The sequence below is a fragment of the Anastrepha ludens genome, chromosome 5 (genome assembly GCF_028408465.1).
Source record: "Anastrepha ludens isolate Willacy chromosome 5, idAnaLude1.1, whole genome shotgun sequence".
NCBI classification, from domain to species: Eukaryota; Metazoa; Arthropoda; class Insecta; order Diptera; family Tephritidae; genus Anastrepha; species Anastrepha ludens.
Window position 1 is genome coordinate 121,994,556 of NC_071501.1, and position 20,637 is coordinate 122,015,192.

The 20,637-nt window shown below is 37.7% G+C and overlaps 1 protein-coding gene across 2 annotated transcripts; it reads left to right on the forward strand.

The window, feature by feature from the left end:
* Positions 1-8,507: 8,507 nt before the first annotated feature.
* LOC128862983 (protein-glucosylgalactosylhydroxylysine glucosidase) lies at positions 8,508-20,637 on the forward strand. 2 transcript variants are annotated; one of them, XM_054101847.1, is made up of 12 exons: positions 8,508-8,676; positions 8,755-9,110; positions 9,253-9,546; positions 12,780-12,880; positions 13,725-14,008; positions 14,066-14,298; positions 14,377-14,464; positions 19,570-19,812; positions 19,892-20,060; positions 20,135-20,318; positions 20,381-20,521; positions 20,597-20,637. In XM_054101847.1, the coding sequence occupies exons 1-12, from the start codon at positions 8,576-8,578 to the stop codon at positions 20,635-20,637; spliced, it is 2,235 nt and encodes a 744-aa protein (XP_053957822.1). In that variant the 5' UTR covers positions 8,508-8,575. The 2 variants fall into 2 exon arrangements, with proteins under 2 accessions (XP_053957822.1, XP_053957823.1); XM_054101848.1 differs by having other exon boundaries at positions 8,509-8,676; positions 19,621-19,812.

The window sequence follows — 20,637 nt, forward strand, 5'->3', positions numbered from 1 at the left end:
TAGCCTAATGCCTCACAGTTGGTGATTAAGTGTTCCATAGACTCCTCTTCATCACAGCAGAACCTGCAGGAGCTTGTTCTAGATAACCCTATTGTGTTAAAGTGTTTATTACAGGCAAAGTGATCTGTAAGTCCTCCACAGAGTCATCTGAGGCACTTTTTATCTAGGGTTAGAGCAGATTTTGCTCTGTTGGCATTGAAGTTCACAAATTTTTTGGATTGATTTAGGCCGCTTGTGCCGTTCCAGTGCTCCCTGATTTTAGTTTGGATCCATTTTTTGGTTTCCTGTTTTTAATTATTTTTGTTAAAGGCGAAAAATGGGGTTAGTCCAATAAATAGCCCTTATGGCCCTTTTTTGGCATAAAAGTCTGCCTTCTCATTTCCTCATGTCCTGGTACCCAAATCAGGGAGACCTGATTGTGAGTGGTCAGTTTGTTGAGTGCACTGTTACACTTTATTAGGACTTTTGACTTGAATGTGAAGCTATTCAAGGCTTTGAGAATCGATTGGCTGTCCGAAAGTATTTTAATTTTTACTTTCTCGAACCCTCTTTTGGGTATGACTTCCACTGTTTCCATTATAACGAAGAGCTCCGCGTGGAAAATCGTGGTATCTGTACTTAGTGTTAAGGATTTGTGTGCTCTAGGCCCCACTAGTCCTGCTCCTACTCCTCTCAGCGTTTTGAAACCATCTGTGTAGGCTAATAAACTTGCTTGCTAAGAATGTCCCAGAGGTTCTCCATTGAATTTAGATTAGACTAATTGCGGGCCACTTCAGCACAGGAATATTTTTCGACGCAAAAAATCCCTTTGTATGCTTAGCGCTGTGGATTGAGGCATTGTCCTGTTGGTCGTCCAAGACTCACCGTGAAATTCTGCGAGCAGGTTCAATAAAACAATATCCATATCAATAAACATTACCTTGAAAATGGTGCATTACCATTCATCATTCCAGAACTTATTTTATCGGCGAATTCGTTTCTAGCTGTTTTGTGCCGTGGTGTCCACGCTGGTATCCAACTGGTCCATTTTGATATTTTAACATTGAATCTTCACTAAAAATTTCTGTATTCTTCTCTTCGTAACTTTTAGAGAAAGTTCACAAAAATGTCGATAAAGTCGAAAATGTGGTTAAAATCAGAGAAATAATCGAAGTTAACGGCTTGTCAGTAGTCGTAGCATTGCCCAGAATTTAAAGTACAACCATACCAACAACCACCAACAGTTTTAAACCATTTACGCAAAAATCATCATCATCGTTGTCCCCTCACTAATATTTTAGTTTTGCGCAGATATTTTTCTGGTGCCGCGCTGTTAGCCGCCTAAAAGAAAACTTTACGCAGATATATTACGTGGTTTAGGCAAAATGGGCTTCTATGAATTAAAAAAAAAGAAAATTTTACTTTAATTTTGCACGTTAGTGTATGTTTGCGTGAAAAAACTAATTCGGTTTTCTAGTTACGCTTCGTTTGCAAGTCATTACGGCCGTTTGGGTTTGGGTGGTGTACTAGGTACGATGACTAAACTTAATACATATTTACACACAAAGAAATGATTACTAAGTAAGTAGATTATATGTAACCATTGAAACGAAAATCAAAACTCTAAGTCTCAAAGAGAGGCCAAGCAGAGTAACGCTTTAGGAATATTCTAACTAAATAAAGTCGATTTAGATTTCATGTAACAAAAATTTCGCATTAAATTTCAGATTAAAAACAAAATATTTGGCTATGCGTATCCGCTGTAAAGGCGGACATATATAACTGTATACAATCATGCATACTTATATGTAGCACCATCTGAAATTTATTTCTGTTATCAATAGTTTTAGTCGTCGACGAGCGCTTTGAGTTGGAAGCGACAATCAGTGAGAGAATAATCAACCGCGCAGATATGGTAATACCACCTTGATGAAAAAGTTCCCAGAATATATGCGGAAAATTTAAAATACAATTTCATTCCTCAAAAGTGCTATTATCGGCTTCAAAGTACTTTCCCATAAACTGCAACGCACTTATGCCAACGTTTGATCCAACATGTCTCGAACTCTATTTACGGGATAGCCATCAGAGCCGTCTTGGGGTTTTCTATTACTTTATTTTGACTGTTAAAATGCCGAAGGAGTTGCCCGTAGGGGTTTTCTGACTCGATCAAACAGAAAAAAATCGCTGGGAGCCATATCAGGTGAATCTTTTTTGGCGAATTGCTTCACTTAAACACCTCTTAACACCCAAATAATAGTCCTTATTAACTGTCTGAGCTTCTAACAAAAATTCATGGCGTACAATTCCGTTGTAATCCATAATAACCGTAAGCATCGCCTTCTTTTTCGACTGAAAACAACATGAATTTGTTTGGTCTTGGTTCATTCGGAGCTCTCCACACACTCGCCTGATGTCTGGATTGCGTGTCGCGCTCGTAAACCGACATCTCGTCTACAGTAATGATGCGTTTGTTGAAAGTTGGGACGGACTCAGTTTTGGAAATCATCAATTTTGCAGCAACACGGCGCTAACCCAAATCATTAACTGCACAGTCCTAAATGGATTCATAGCAATGTTCAAGCCATCTGCCAGCTCTCTTACGGTCAATTTGCGGTTATTGATCAACTTTTCTTGCACTTTATTGATGTTTTCAGCAGTTTTCGCTGCCGATGGCCTATTAATACGTTAGGCATCTTCCATGTATTCACGATGTCTTCTGAAGTGCTGACGCCACTCATAAACGGCTGTTTTCTTTCTTTTTCTATCGAGTATTATTACCGAAACAGTTTCCCAATATTTCTAAGGCTTTCGCACAATTGAATCCATTTTTAACGCAAAATTAAAACAAACTCGATGTTTCAAATTCCAATCAATTTCATTCAAATCCAGCCAAAAACGATTGACGTACGATGCGGTTTGCAAAAATTATAAGTCTTCCGATCAAGAAATCGATCTAGTAAAAAGCTTTAAATTTACCGTCAAGGGCCCGCAAAATAGAAGTTTACAGGAAAAGTCTTCCTAGATAGGGCAGCGACATTATTATATAGGATATTTCTGATTCATTTGGTTATACTTGTATGATAAGATGTTGAATCCGCATATGAATTGCGGGCTCAACTAGTGGAGGTTTGATTTCCATAAAAAATTCAAAATTGTAAAAATGCATAGCTAAAACAAAAAGCTTAGCAATTTAAACTTTTTTATTCCTTATAACTCGTTCTCGACATGACCGCCTCTACTCCCGATACAAAGAGTTCTTCCAAGTACCTTTTGCTAGGGTTATCTAAAGACTAAGAAATTTTCATTTAAAATAAAAAAAAATGAAAATGAATTTTACTTACGTTTTTCAAATATTTTAGTTACATGCTTTGATCGAAAATGTACTACTTGTCCTAACCACTATTACTTCGTACCTCTACGATTTCTTCTCATATACCATCATCACATTGGCATTATAGTCCGGGGTGTACCATTGCCTCCTCGCTCTATGTTGTGAGATTTTCATCTTTCGTAAATCGTTTTCTACGTCTTGCAACCATCGTCGTCTTGGCAGCCCGCTCCTTCTTGGTTCTGCAGGATTTGCTTCAAAAACTTTTTAGGTCACTCTTTCGCTGCTCATTCTTAGGATGTGTCCATACCACTGTGATCTTTGCGATTTTATAAACAACGTTACATTTCGTCCCGCGATTAAAACACTGAGCTCGTGGTTATACCGTATACGGTATGTACCGTCTTCTAATCGTATAGGGCCGAATAGTTTTCTGAGATTTTTGGAGTGAAAACTTCTTTAGAATCGTTGGGAGTGATTTGAGAAAAAGTGAAACGAAAAAAGCGACACTCTTGGCTACGAATATTACATATACACGTAGCGACGAACTAAATAACTTTTAGGCCAGCGCCGACAGCATGGCGCGATAGCCGAGCGGCCAGCAATGTGAGCTTCCGATCCAAAATCCTTGGTTCGAATCACAAGAAAAAAAATTTTTTTATACAGTTATTTTATTTTTTTATTTTATGATATGTTTATAAGGGCTTTTTTTCATGGCAGAAATACACTCGGTGTTTTGCCATTGCCTGCTGAGGGGTGAGCGCTATTAGAAAAATAGTTTTCCTTAATTTTGGTGTTTTCACCGAGATTCGAACTGACGTTCTCTCTGTGAATTCTGAATAGTAGTCACGCACCAACCCATTCGGCTACGGCGTTTGTTTAATTTTACTGATGCAAAAATGAGGAAAAATATATGAATAAAGTTTGCTTACTGTTTACACATTTTCCAATGGTGACGGAGAACCAAAAAAAAAAGTCGATTTTCAAACAAATACGAGTGCATATGTGTAATTGTATTAGAGTTTCGGTCACGCCCCAGCAAAACCTGCGTGCATATGTGTTTGTAACATTCAAAAAAATGTAATTGTGTTAGAGTTTCGGTCACGCAGGTTTTGCTGGGGACGCTCATAATAGCAACCGCGTGTGTATTTTTATATTCGTAAATATTTTCATTTTTAAATATTTACCGCAATTATGCCGAAAAATAATGCAGAAAAGTGTCGTGAATATCGACAGAAAAAAAAATCAATAAATAGCATCACGGAATTCATTCACGAAAATTTAATAAAGTATACACCAGAAGTATCGCGGATACTTAGAAAAGATTACAATAAAGTTCCAATGATTTTAAGTGGCGATTTTAACGTAAATTTTGCATTGGACACAGCGGTTCCTTTAATTGACGTTCTCAATACAACATTCAATTTAAAAATGTGTAACAATCGCACTGAATCGACAACACGATCAAAAACAACCATTGACGCGGTATTTCAAAGACATGTTGACAACATCGAAACCAAAGCATTTGTATCATATTTTAGCTATCATAAGCCACTCGTATCATTTGTTGAAATTTAAAACATTGAGGATGAATAATAATAAAATGAAGAAAATAAAATATGAACTTTATAGCAATATAATAATGAACCTATAATTATCTTGCTCCTAATGCTGCTTTCGTCTTATTCTCTCTCAGTTTGTTTTACGGAAGGTTTCACTTCTATCGCGTCTAACCGTTAGACTGGTGTTTTTTTTTCTTTCAAATTGCATCAATAAATTTTCGTCATTAACTTTAAGGGCGTACGTTTCAAATCTGTGGGGGAGAACCGGTCTTATTATAGTTTTGTAGGTCTGGAGCTTTTGTTCCTTTGATATCAATGAAGACTTCATAAGTTTGATATAGCCAAAGTATGCTCTGTTAGCTGCCTGAATAAGGTATTGTATTGATAAGGACGGATCCTTATTTATGCTGAGTACTACGCCTAAGTGTTTGAACTCTTGAATGAACTCAAAAATATAGCTTCCGATTCTGATGTGGCTATCATGAAAGGATCATGTCGTGTACTTCGTTCTTTCTTCATTTATCTTGAGACCCACTGGTCTTGTAGCTTGCACTAGCCGCGTTCTGAAGAGGAACCGTGTAAAACGAAACACAGAGTTCATACAAAGTAGGTGGATATGTTCAATAAACCCGAAAACCTCAAAAGAAAACAAAGAAAAATCGAAGAAGTAAAAACTACAACTTAAAAAATAGAAATCAAAATCAGTCTTTACTCTTCTTCTGAGCTATATAAAGCTAGAATTCTCCTTTTCTTTGGCAGGGCTGGTGTAACATCAGTATCCGACACACTAACAGAAAATTCCTCAACGTTTTCCATAAGTGTAGCTTCACTAATTGAGATGTTGGCTACATTTTTCACTTGGTTACTAAAATTTGATTTACTAGTGGATGGTGCAAAGTCAGTGATTAATCAGTGATTAGGTAGTTTCTCCTTTCATCGCACTCAGCTTTTGAGATCTATTAATTTATAAAGGTTTCAAAAAACAATTACCTGCTGTGTTACTAAGTATAAAGAAGTAAAGTCACCTTGTCCTTAGTTGCTTTTAATCCTCTGACTAATCTCTCTCATGGACAAATAAGTTCTTTTGTGCATTTTTTCCATAACAACCCGGTCCATCAGCATTAAATACTTGCTGAGAAGCGTAAGAGTTTTCTCCAATAATTGCTGCCAGTTTTGCCGGGTATTCTTTTACAGATTTTTCATCACCAGAGGTGATTTCCCCCTTAAGTTGAATGTTAAGCAGATTGCGTATTTTCCAAACCATCCCTTGTCTGCACTAAATTCTGTAGTAGATGGAGATCGTTGCTTTTCTTTCAAAGCGCTAAAAATGTTAAGCGCTTTGTATCTTATCGAATTAGAATCTACTTGTACTTCTTTTTACTATTGCCCTCTATCCAAATTATTACTTCTACTGCTTCTGGATAATATCTGAAAAAGTCTAGTTTGTCTAAAATTAAAATTTATTTTCAAACTGATTGTTTTCCTTTCCTTGGGTTTTATTTTTGTTGCATTATACGGATCTAATAAGGAGTGTTTGAGAGAAAGATTTGCGAAAGGCTAGTATTTAGTTGTATGAGCTTTACGACGACATAGACATAGCACAGCGAATAAAGATCCAGCGGTTTCGTTAGATACAAACGCTCTGGCTCTGAAATTATTCGATGCGATACCAGCTGGTGGTAGCAGAGAAAGAGGCCACATATACACAGGCACGTAACAAAATAGGAAAATAAGATTAAAATAATAGGTTGATAATAGATAGAGTTAAAATATTGTACACAAATTAAGGAAACCGCATTCGAAGGAAAGAGCATTGAATTTGGATCAGGCGGAAAAGTAACTAGTAAAGACAACCTTAGTATTTAAAACACAAACATATTTTCTTAAGAAAATAGAGATTTAGACATTTATAAAAATAGGGATAGTGATTAAAACTACGAAATATGCAAATAAAAGGTTTAAGATAAACTTGCAAATTGAAAAAAAAAAATTTTACAATTTTTTTCGCTGAAGTTTCATCTCTTTTCTTCCATACAAAATACAGAAATGCTCAATTTTTATTATATGGAAAATAAAAGAAAATTGCAAAAAATGATTCGGGTGAAAAACTTGTGACTTTGGCGAAATTTTGAAGAATTTTGTACAAAGTTTGAAACGTCACATGTATAGTGTGAACTATAGTTTTATAAAAAAAATTGTGTTGTGTTCACAATTTTCCAGTGGATATGAGAAAAAATCTTAGCAACACGAATCAAAAGTAGTTAGGACAGTTATAATATTGCAACACCCTCTACCTATATGTATACGCATCATACTTAAATACATTGTTTGGAATACCTACTGAATACCTACGAATAATGAGTCGAGCTTTATCAGTCAATTGAATCTCATATATTTTATTTCTGTTCTTGTGTACAGGGTGCGTACGTCATTCGAAGACAATTTGAGATTAAAACTCATTCGTTTTTAATTGTGAACAGAACTTAACAAAAATTCACGATTTTTTTAAACAACATTAACTTATTAAGTAAATATCTATAAAATCATTCAATAAAGTTTCCATTAGCTGCAATAACCTCCTCGATCTGGCTCCAAAAATGATTGCATGCCCCAATCAAAAGCTCCTTATTCATATTGGCCATAACTGTATTAATAGCCTTCAGAGAAGGAATGGTGTTATGAGAATGCCTAATGGCTTCACCCTCAACTACACTTCATTCCTATTGATTAAGGTCTCGGGAGTTAGGCGGCCATAAGTTCGATGTTATGTGGTCATAAACAATTACAGCCATCTAATCTTGTGTCGCCATCGTTTTGTGTGAAGGAGCAGGGTCTTGCTGAAAGATGTATGGACTGTCGCCGCGTACACTATCAATCCAGGCTGTCCACTAGAATCTGGATACATGCAGCAGAATTCACTCGAAATGCTTGAGTAACGAAGTGTGGGGACATGTCCTTTGTTGCTCACTACACCTTCGTGTGCATGACAGCAGGGCCCTCTGCTTGATTGGAACATAGCCATCTGTCATTCTGGTTATTTCTGCGATTGGCCATTTTGGTTGAGGTCAACATTTTTTTCATCAGAAGAAAATCATAACATCTTAGGTGCTTCAGGGTATTTTATCAGATAACTGTTCTCGTGCTTTCCTGTTCTTAACGTAGCATTTGTACCGGAGATATCCTTGGACAACTCGACGGGTAAGCCTTTCAGAAACATTAAGCTCTCTCGCAAGGGCCCCCGCATTCATTTTGAAGGCTCTTCGTCAATAATCCCTTACACTCTTTGAATAAATTCTGCAGATCGGACGGTGCAAAACCGTTCATCATGTTTGTTGGGTGTCGCAACAGATTCTGCATCGCCACCTGATGCACTTAAGAAAATTGGAGATTTTAAATCGGTGGTATTTGCGCATATAACGGCAATATCTGCCATGTGTCTTCATTTCTTGAGTTAAGTTGTAGTCCTCTATGTCTTATCTGAAAGATAGCAAAAAGAAAAATAATGGTTTCGGGAAGTTCTGGCCACATATGTGAATGCCCTCAAATACCATATGCACCCTGTATTAGGGTAACTGTATGCGTAGTATTATAGAATATTGTTTAAAAAGTCTTACTGCGTAAGCAAAGAAATCGCTTGAAGCTCACAACTATCTTTTTAGTATCATGAAAGACTTCGATTGACGCACAGCGGACCGAAAATAAGATGTCGTTAGTGCTGCTAAGAAGTATTTGGTGTTTAGTGATTTTAGCAAGTGTTTTGTTTGCCTCGGCCGATGACAATGTATACGTAATTAAATCGGAAAAGTACGCACGATTATTAAAAAAACAAAGAACTTAAAACCGTAAACTTTGAACATTTCCTCTTACTCCAATTACACTCAGACTACCGGCCGATCTCAACTTTATGCCCACCCTGGGTAACGGTCATTTGGGCTATACAGTTTTCGGTGACGCGATCTTCATGAATGGCATCTATAATGGCGAAGGTGGTAATAGTCGCCGTGCACGCATCCCCAATTGGCTGAACTTGAATGTGGCCACCATTGCCTACGAGGAATGGGAGCTCTCCATCATACCGGATAGCTATAGGCTACACCTACGGGATGGTTACTTCCGTTGGCAATTTGCTTACGAGGCAAATGGAATGCAGATGCAATTGGAACAACGCACATACGCCCATCGCTACTACAATCGCGCTTTGATCTATGAACTTTTCGTGCATTGCACCGGCGCTATAGGTAAAATATACAGCAAAATAAAAGCTGAAGAATGAAACTAGAAGGAAACCGATGAGTAGAAGCTCTGAACACGCAATGCACTTCCGCTTTTGATTTTTTATTAGTTTTTTTTTTCTTTTCTATTTAATTGTTCTTCATTTAGATCCGCTGCTTATAAAGTTAACCCAAAAGTCAGGAAGTAAAAGTGAAGCTTTTGACTTTTCACAATTAAGCAGTGCCAACGGAACAATGAGGTATAAAACTCTGCATGGTGTAACGCGCCAGTTAGAGCAGCCAGATTTCCAGTCGGAACCACGTACGATTTTCGTGGTATTCAGTGATAATTGGGAAAATGAACACACTTTCGAATTGGGTGCTGGGCAAGAAGAGTTTTATTATCGCTACGTAATTACGGTTGACGAGAAGGAGGAGGTGGCGCGGAGAGAAATGGAGGATGGTAATTTGAAAGCTATAATTGCATGCATATTTGTATTTACAAACGTTTGAATGGGTGTGAGTTTGAAAAGTAAACTATAAAATAAGACACACATACATGCATATAGATATGTTAAAGTGGACGGAGGGAATAGAAAAGAAACAAAGACTAAAAATTTCCAGGGTCATAAGCAGTCGGTACTTAAAAAAAATAAATTTTTAAATTTAATTTTCATAACTAATACAAATATAATAATAATAATAAGTTGCTGTGTCGCCCACCAGTGCCTTAGTATGGAGTTCCCCGCCTCCCATCGGACGCGTCCCCAAGTGGCGGATGGGCGAATGCTCGGCAGATATGCAGAGTAGACGCGAAATAAAATACCACTCGCTGAGCAAAAACTGGGATACTGGGAAATCTGACCCACAATACGCGTCTGGGTTGGATCGAGCTATACTAAATGTGGATAGAAATTCTAGGCTAACAACCTCTTATTTGCAAATGTCGTACCGTTACTGAATACAAATATAGATACATTTCCACTCATTTGAGCACGGGTGTCATAATCAAAACAAAATTTAAATAAGTATGCAGAACTTACCTTCTTCTTCTTCTTGCCTGGCGCGAGAACTGCTTACCCGATTTTGGCCGAGTTTCACAAAGTGCACCAGTCGTTTCTTTCTCGAGCTAACCGGCTCCAGTTAGACACATCAAGTGAAGCTAAGTCCTTCTCCACCTGATCTTTCCAACGCAAAACAGGTCTTACTCTTCCTCTGCTACCACCAGCTGATACCGCATCGAATAGCTTAAGAGTAGAAGCGCTTATGTCCATTCGAACGACATGACCCTGCCAACGATACCGCTGGATGTTTATTCACTGCTCTATGTCTATGTCGTCGTAAAGCTCGTACAGCTCATCGTTCCGTCACTTGTGATACTTGCCATCACCAACGTGTAAAGGCCGAAAAATCTTCCTCAGAATCTTTCTCCCAAACGCTCCAAGGGACGCCTTGTCGATAATGTCATCGTCCCAGCTTCTGCGCCATACATTAGGATGGGTATGATGAGAGCCTATAGAGTATTAGTTTTGTTCGTCGATAGAGGACTTTACTACTCTAACAACTAATGCAGAAACTAATGTAAGTGCAAAAACTTAAAGTGGGAGCCTATACTTTTGAGGCAGTGCAAAATTTTAAATATCTGGGATCTATGTTCATATATAGCGGTGATTCAACTCGCATCAACTCCCATCAACGTCGCCAAAAAATCATATTATGGCTCTTAACTAAAACTACAAAATTAACTATGAACAAAACCCTTATTCGACTAATTTTAACGTATGGATGTGAGGTGTGTACGATTAAGTTTGCTGACTGTGTACACATTGCTAGCATGGAGAGAAAAATTTTGAGATTAGGCCTAATAGCAATGGATGACGTTACGTAGGAATCCGATATAACTCAGAACTAAACGATCTTACTCAGAACGAGACAACTGAGCGATTGGTTAAAGCACAGCAGGGAAGCTAATAGGCGTGAAGGTCAAAGGCGGACGAAGGAATCGATCTCAAAGACTTGGAAATTCGTAACTACAAAGCAAAAGTTCAATCTCAACAGCTTTGGATGAAGCTTTAACGCACCCCGCGTTTTAACGTTATGATCGAGGATGTTAATAATTTAATGAAAATATAATATGTACTTACTTTCACTTAGTGGCACATAGTAAATTTAATACTCTGAAACCATTTTTATCAACATTTTGGTTTTTTAGATTATGAAACTCTTGGAGCAAATGAGCGATTTGCATGTAGGGATTACCGGGAAAGCCATCCTAGACATTTAAAGGCATTATTATCGGCCGGCGTAGCCGAATGGGTTGGTGCGTAACTACCATTCGAGAGTGCGTAGGTTCGAATATCCGTGCATAAAACAGCAAAATCATAAAAAAAAGTTTTTCAAAAAATCCCTTTGCCATTCGGAATCGGCTTAAAACTGTAGGTCACTCCATTTGGGGAACAACATCAAGACGCACACCATAAATAGGAGGAGGAAGAAGAAGTATAGTACCAATTATTTATTTATTTTATCCAAAAAAGCACAACAGTCAGAGAATAATGGAATTCAATAGACTCAGTATGTAGTCCAGCGTAACGAGCCACGAATTCCAACCCTACCTGCCTAAAAGAAAATTTATGTCCTACAACAACGACTAAACCGATCAAACTCAAAATTTGCCACAAGATCTATAAATTTCATCTTGCACAGTGGAGAGAAATCAGAAGGTGCGGCCAACATCAGATCCTTAAACGGCTGTCATCGATTTTCAAGTAATCCGCAGAGTTGCTGACGTAAGAGGGAATATTACAGTGGTTGTTTACAACAAAACTAAGATTGTGTTGGTGGTATACTCGTATGCAAAAAAAATCAACGCAGCCTTCCTTCATATTAGGTTGAGTAGGTTGGGTAGGTTAGGTTGTAGTGGTTGTCCACTATGGGACACAATCAGGCTGATAGCCCATTGCGATGCAGTGTGAGGAACTTGTCCTTATCTCTTCTAAAGCCAGTGTGAACTTTTCAAAATTGTTTGAAGATACCAGATTTTCACAGTACTTAGATCTGCGAACTCATTAAAAAATTGTCTACTTAAGAAGGTGACTCTACGCCGACGTAGAGCGCGACAATGGCACAAAAAGTGCGAGATCATCTCATTTAGACAGCTTTTGCAGAAGTCATGTCTTTGCACACCCAACTTCTGGGCGTGTCTGCCTATTAGGCAGTGTCCCGTTATAACGAAAATCAGTATGCTAAAACTAATCTTATTTTGGCTTAGCAGAGATTCTGTGTGTTTAGCATTGAGAATCGGGCACAGTTGTCGGGCGTTTCTGCAGGTGGGTTCATTATGCCATCTTTCATTCGCTGCTCTTACAATTTCCTCAAAAATAAATAGCTTTCAAGTATGTGTGACAAGGTATGCCTCCGTCATTGTCTGTGTGCTCATCAGGCAACTTGATGCCAAGTCTCGCTATTTCATCGGTCTGCCAGTTCCCCTCTATGTCGCAATAGCCAGGAACCCATGTTACATCGTTGCCGTCTGAAAACAGACTGCTTGGAAGAGCTTAAGAATAGATGTGAAATGAGCGGACACAATTCTGCTGCCGAATACCCTATGACATGACATGACACATCGTCTGAGTGCTCTCCACCATGGCTGTAGTTATACAAATATACAATCATACATATAAATTAATTTTGTAGTTATACAGCTGACCTCCGACGAGCTGTTGGAAAAGCACTCCAGTGAATGGCATACGTTCTGGCAGAACTTCAACATACAGATTGATGGAAATATAGAACTGGTACGATTTAAACGCAGCTATGGGCTTTTGAACTGCAAAACATTGAAATGCTATGGTCAATATTCAGAGCTGAACGCCCATCTTTACAAAAGCTGAAAGTAACTATCAGAAGTTTTTTAAGAGCTGGAGAACCTAAAATGATAATACAAAACAGAAATATTGTTGAAGTGATTTTTTATTACAATCTGGTAGATACTATGGTTTCATGGCAATTATTTCTTGAATTTCATATCCGGCATATGCCGATCACGACTACGATTTGCATGGCCCATTCGATCAGCCCAATTTTTGACTATCTTTTCTAATAAATCTGTGCGCATGGCGACAAGGGCGGCTTAAATATTGCAATATTGTCGCGGAGGAGCTCAGAGCGCTAATCTATGAGGTAAATCGGTTCTTAGGCGCTCTGTGTTTTAAGTTAAACCGTCTTGGTATTTAATTGATTAATTTTTGAAAACAAAAATGCAGTCAGCATAGCTCGTAATGGCAGCTCCTCCCTCATTTCGAAAGATATTAAGACCGCTGATGCCACCAGTGTTCTATGAGCTTCGAGAACCATATTTTTTTTTTTGTTTTTTGTCAAAGTAAATTTCCACAACTTGGAGGCGTTGTTGTGGCGTTAAACGATTCATGATAACTTGCCAAATTTTACCGCACTGAAATGTCAATACAGTTTGCCATTTTCAGCTGTCAAACCATTTCGAACTATCGATATCGATAGTTCTCATGCAGCTAAATGAACACCCGATACTACTAAACCAAAAGTGATCATTTCGAGCAGTCGAAAAGCCCATAGTAACCTTTTTTTAAGTTTTTTTACAGCATTAAAAAGTTCATATTTCAGGCACACACCATTAACGCTGGCATCTTTTACTTGGCCAGCTCCTTGCCATCATTGCATACCAATCAACTGAATGGCGCCTACTTCGGGCTCAGTCCCACCGGTATAGGGCGTGGACAGCTCGATGCAGACTACGAAGGACATAACTTTTGGGATACAGAAACCTGGATGCTACCAGCTGTCACCCAATTCGACATCACCTGGGCCGAGCAGCTATTCCAGTATCGTTTGCAACACTTGCCTGGTGCTCGCTATAACGCCAAACAAACTGGCTACAAAGGAGCACGGTGAGTGCGTTTGGATTGAGATGTGAGAAGTTCATTTGCAATGGAAATACTCCACAGCTTTCCCTGGGAGAGCGCCTACACCGGCACAGAAGTGATAAACCCTTGTTGCCCTGAAGTGGCCGCACAGGAAATTCACATCTCGCCAGATATTTTATTTGCGCTCCGCCATCATTATGCTTTAACACATTCCACCGAGTGGTTGTGCCGCGTTGCGTGGCCAATAGCCAAGGAAGTTGCTGAGTTCCTCGTGAGTCGCGTGAACGATGATGGAAAAAAATATCACATTAAAGGTAATTTTACTAAAATATTTGCGTAACTCAAATGAATGCTATCCTCATGTGCGTGTGCATACATACATGAATACATAGGAGTCATGGGCCCAGATGAAGATCACTTAAATGTAACTGACAATGTCTACACGAATGCGGTGGTCAAGAGGGCACTGGAGTTCGCGAGGTATATTTTGTATTTATTTATTTATTTATTTATTTATTTTTTTATTTATTTATTTATTTATTTACTTATTTATTTACTTATTTATTTATTAAATATTTATTTATTTATTTATTAGGTTTAAATAAAAAAAATTACTTAAAGTTTTGTCTAAAGTATTTCCGCGCGATTTTTTAGTCCAAATTTTCACTATTCACGAAAATATTGTTTTCTCGAAAGCCGAAGGTCAACTTCACTCAGAAGTTCTATCGAACTTGTATGCTTTAAAATATTAGCATTTATACAGGGTTTTATTATTCAAAATAGTTAAGAAAGTATATTTTGAACGCTTTGAAAAAAGTCCAGAATATGGATTCTTCAAAAATTAAAGAGTTGACGTCCTTTGGCCTTCAGAAAGTTATCAAGTTCAAGACCTTGTCCCTCAATCAATAGAATTCTTCTTTCTCTTAGTGCAGTAGTATGGACTGATATTCTCTGCCGATTTCATAAGGCTTAACTGGCGTTTTTCTTGCTTCATTTTTATTATTTTCTAGAAGCCTGTTCATGTAAAAATTGTCCAGTAACTTCCCAGTAACTTAATTTCCGAGAATTCGCTCTCAAAGAGAAAAATATCAAAAAAGTACATCAACCCAATACTAGTAACAATTTGCAAGTTTTACGAACACCTTATTAAATTATTAGCGGACAAAATCACAAAAATTAAATTTTGATTAGTTGAGCTACCTCATTTTAAATTTAAAAAAAGTGCGTGTAGCGTAGCACACATAACAGAAGTGAAACTTTCAAGACAAAGAAAGAGGGAGAGACCCGAGAGAGAATGAGAAAGAGAGAGAAAGAATATATATCTAATTTACAAAAAACGGAGAAGGGTCGACCGATGTAGGTAAACGCCGGACACAAACCGGGACAAAAACGCAGCGATTACAGGACCGCAGCAACGGCACAAATTACCGCGAGGCAATGCCAATAAATCTGAGGTCGGAATGGATAGCACTTTATAGTATGCACAAGCACTAGCCAGGAAACGGAAATAAGCGCCAAAAAGTAGGCACCAAAAACAAACGCCAAAAAATTGGGACCTAAAAACGCCCCAAACAGTAGGCACCAAGGAAATATAACACCAAAAAGTAGGAACAAAAATATATTTCCTACATGTGTGCACCAACATTTCTCACGAGAAATTAGCAACCATAAGGAAAAACTCAGGAAAAATAGCCTAGGTGTATCTAAGATATATAAGGTATAGCTCTCTCTCTCCTTTCCCTCTACGTTACATCTTTTTTCTCCCTCGCGGAACGAAAATGCCCAAAACGTTGCATGGCCTCGAAATTTTACTCTCCGTTCTCGCTCGTCCATCGACGCCTAAGAAGTTTCACTTCAAAAGAGGAAATAAAATGCAAAATAACGAGCTTCGGCGTCATATGATTTTATTTTCTCCACAATAATTTGTTCCATTTCATCATCGCTGTCAGACGAAGAACACTCCATTGGCAATTTTATTATTGTGGCAATCACAGCCTTCTTCATACTCGTATTTCCCTTGCTTCCGTCTATGCGTGTCAAGAAGTACAAGCCTACAACACAAAATATACCGTCAATAGTATACTGCACTTATTAGCCTTTTCCCTAGACTAGATAGACAAAGACATCAGCATTTTGACGGTCATGATGCACCATCACTACTAATTAACCCTTCCGATTTGAACATTTCCAAAAGCTATAAATTTCTGAAGGTTTCCGATCTTCTACAACATAGAGCATTTCTTCCCCAGCTGACAGACACACAATTTATTCGTACACTCACAGTTTATAAACAGATACACCTGATACATTTTTATTCAATATTTAAGGAACAAAAACTTCCAAATTCATTTCTAGAGTTAGAGAACTTAAGGCAATAGCCATATAAAGAATACTTTATCAAAAAAATAGTAGAAAAAACGAGTATTTAGTACTTTGTTGGCCCCGCTTTAACTTTTTACGTCATTGTCTTATTGGAACAAGAACCCTATAGCATCCAGCCCAATGTTTAAATACAGATGTTTGTCCATTTTATCATCAATAAAAAACATTTTTCCTACTCCAGATGCAACTATGCACCCCCAAACCATTGCATTTCTTCCTCCATGCTTAACAGTAGAAATAGGATTTTTTCTTTCAGTTCTGTAATTTCCTTTCACCAAGCTTTTGGAGGATTTCCTGATCCGAAAACATTGAGTTTCGGCTCATCGCTGAATATGAAGTTTTCCTGAAAAGAATCTGGCTCATTTATATAGCGTTTGGCGAACTCCAATCTCTTCTTTCTGTTAATATCTAAAATGTAGGGCTTGCGCCGTGTCACTCTGCTATGATAACCAGCGATATACAGGCAATTATGGACTGTTTGTGTGCCCACATTTTAATGCAAAGACTCTTGAATATTTCGTCATAGTATTATGGAAGTTATTTTTGGATTTTGCGCGACTGATGCTACTATGTTGCGTTCGGCAGGTGAAGCCAATATTTTTCGCCTTCCAGCTTGGTGGTGATTAGCTTCCAATTTACCAGTATTAACATAATTAGCAATAACACTTTGTACCGTAGAATGCAATTTGCCAATTTATTTGCCGATTTCGCGCAGAGACTTGATTTCCAAGTACAATTTAATAACAATTCTACGCATTTCTAATGCTAAATCCGCACTTCGTCCCATTTTGTCCCTTTCAATCGAGATATTACGCACAACTGAAACTGAAGCGATGATGCAGGGTTCAAACCCGCCCCTCCAGACGAAGTTTTAAAAAAATGTTTGACATAAAAAATTGGTATTTGTCTTTACTCAAATAATGCTCCTGAACATACCACCGCCTCCCTTTCTTGATTGAAAGGGAAGCTCGCTCGAGTGTCGTGAGATTAAAAGGTATATCTGAACTTAAAAGTGGGGATATGAAAGGACATTTAAAGATCTTAGAAGACTTCCTACATAGTCCCATTTTTCATAGGAATGATATACTATCACCCAAACCAATACTCTTCAAGAACTTCCAAGTTATAATTAATGAACGCACAGACTGGAGAACTAATTCTATTACTTTCAAACCTGGCTCTCAGCTATGGTTTACTGATGGGTCCAAATTGGAAAAGGGTAGAACAGGGGCAGAAATCAAAGGGTCTAAATTCAAAAAATCGATTCCGATGAGACTCTACCCAACAATATTCCAGGGAGAAATACATGCCATTGAAATATGTGTGAGAGAATGTCATAGCAGGAAAACGAGAGGTACTCACATCTACATACTTTCAGATAGCCAGGCGGCTCTAAAAGCCATTCTATCAAAAACTTTTACCTCTAAATTCGTAAATGATTGCCTAAATCTTCCGGGACATGAAGAACATGAGGGAAATGAAATGGCTGATGACCTTGCAAAACAAGGAGCAAATATGCAACTTACTGATCCTGAGCCTTTCTGTGGACTCACAAAAGGACACATTAATGAATTCCTTAGGAAATAGGAAGAAAGAAAATTTGCTGCACACTGGCTAAACTGTGCCGGTCAGCGTCAAGCCAAACTATTCCTAAGTCCCAACAAAGGAATATCTGACAAGCTTCTCTCACTAAGCAGAGTAGATCTGCGTCTTTTAACAGGATATCTTACAGGTCACTGCAGCTTGAGGTATCATCTAAATAATATTGGTCTATCTGAGACCAATGTCTGCCGCTTTTGCGAAATGGACATAGAAAGCTCAGAATATTTGCTTTGTGAATGTCCTGCGTTGGGCAGACAGAGACTTCATCACCTTGGTGGTGTCGTAGTATCTCTACGCAATCTTTGGAACAACAAACCCAAAATTGTGCTAAAATTTTTAAAAAGCCTAAAACTCTAGGGTTAGAAAAATAGGCCTTTCACAATAGATCAGCTCTGGTCGCAGTGCCTAATGGCCTTCTAATAATAATAATACTCAAATAGTGATAACTGTATAGTACATATATGTTCAATTACTTCTATAAAATCTGATAATAGCTAATGGCATAGATCGATTAGATGTACAGAGAAAACAAATTATATACGAATAAAGCATGAGAACATTTAGATGTACAGAGAAAACAAATTATATACGAATAAAGCATGAGAACATTGATGAGTTATTATAAAGCATATTACAATATAATTAATTAATTTCAATCTTTTTTCCATTATTTTTTATCCTTATCACCAATCAATGATCATCATATCCAAAACTATGTCTTAAGCGTGTACTGTGTCATAAATTTATACACACAAGCAAAGTTATATCAGACTGCAACAAAAGATAGAACCCCCCCTAAATCTGAGGGTCTGCGAACGGGCCTGACTGTACCTGTTTATCATTGGCCGATTCCTATTTAATGTATGACCTCATATAAACTTGATAAATTTTATCTGAAATATATTTGCTTGCATTCTCCATTTTAATCACCATTTTTATTTAAATTTAGAATTTCGACTCAATTCGCAAATTTTAATTCGTGTTTATTTTCACTTTCCGATCAGCTGCCTCTCACTTGCAAATTCTTACAAGTAAAAATTTGTCCAGTAAAAACTTGCAACTTCCCCTCAAGATGAAAAGTCATTTTGCTCTCACTTTCCCCTACTTTGCAAGTTTTTTGGATACATGAACACCAAAACTTGATCATTTGTACGAGTAATAATTGCACAAATGAACAGACCTAAATCGATCCTGTGACAGTTCGTCCCGCACACTTATTTTGCACAGTATTACACGTCATTTTAATAAAATACGTAGTATTATTTAGTACAAAAAGCTCTAAATGAAATGTTCAATCAATAGAGTTTGTTTATAAGTGAATATTGCTCCTTTTCGGTGTTTGTATTTAAGTAAAATAAGCCTGTGTAATTGAGCATTTTTTTCAAACTTATGCAAAATATAAGCATTTTTAACGCTAAATATTTCTATTAATTCTTAATGGTAATTTATAAAAAACACTCTAAATCAAAGGCTGTTATATTGGCTACATTTGTGTGTACTAATTTTCACATTAAGTCCACGCACTTAAACATTATAAGCAAAACTGTCGTGGTAGTAATAGAAAGCCAACACTTTAAATTAATTTTTATTGTATTTATAAGCAAACCCTTCGTGGTAGTAACGGAAAGTCAACACCATTTCCATTTTGACAGTTTTGCGCATTCCACGTGCACTACCGCCGACAATACTTCAGATATTTGGCGAGATATAGCGCTGCGTATAAATATATTGTACAATAAAAAATTGGACTACCATCCGCAATATTTGGGCTACAAGCGAGGCGAAATGGTTAAGCAGGCTGACGTAATACTACTTGGCTACCCTTTGCAATACGCGATGGCGAAGTAAGTGACTTGTAATGAATAAATTATTTGAGTTTTGTATATAATAATTGATTGATGAAATTGCAACCAACTGCCTTAGCAAGACCCGCTTGAATGATCTTAACACTTACGCGTCTGTCACCCGAGAGTCGGGGCCTGCCATGTCCTGGTCTATGTTCGCCATCAACTTTCTGGATATAAACGCGCTGGATGAAGCTAACCGATATTTCCAAAGGGCTTATAAAGGTTATGTGCGGCCAGAATTTAAAGTACATACACATACATATACAAATTCCGATTACTCAAATATACCAGCATTATTTGAAATTTCTTCATAAACTAGGTCTGGAGCGAAAACAAAATTGGCTACCAGGGATCCGCGAACTTTCTCACTGGCATTGGTGGCTTTTTGCAGGCGATTATCAACGGTTATGCTGGCATGCGATTTGATTTGGATGGACACCGTTCAATAATGAAAGTGCAAAAAACCAATTTGATCGCTGGCACAAAAGGATTTACTATCCATGGTAAAATTGAAAGTTGTTATTTGAGTGTCGAAATGCTTTTAAAGAAATTACATACTTTTTAGGTATCAAATTTGCTGGCTCGAAATTTTCCTTGAAGGTGCACACAAATGGCACAGCCACATTTAGCTGTTTACAAGCAGGCGATTTGGATTTGGAATTAGTAGTGAACTCCCACAAATATGCAATAAATGCCAATTTTTCAAGTAAGTTCGTGTATTTCATTTGTGTGCAAGTTTATCTATTTTAATATTTTGCGCATTTTTGCCAATTTCTAACAGTTAATCTGGCGCGCAATACCGCGTTACTATCCACGGTTTAA

Bases quoted from the DNA above. Each gene is read 5' to 3' on its own strand.
- LOC128862983 (XM_054101847.1), top strand. From the start codon at position 8,576: ATGTCGTTAGTGCTGCTAAGAAGTATTTGGTGTTTAGTGATTTTAGCA. The intron at 14,009-14,065 runs GTGAGTGCGTTT...AATACTCCACAG, and splicing joins ACTGGCTACAAAGGAGCACG to CTTTCCCTGGGAGAGCGCCT. The intron at 20,522-20,596 runs GTAAGTTCGTGT...AATTTCTAACAG, and splicing joins AATAAATGCCAATTTTTCAA to TTAATCTGGCGCGCAATACC.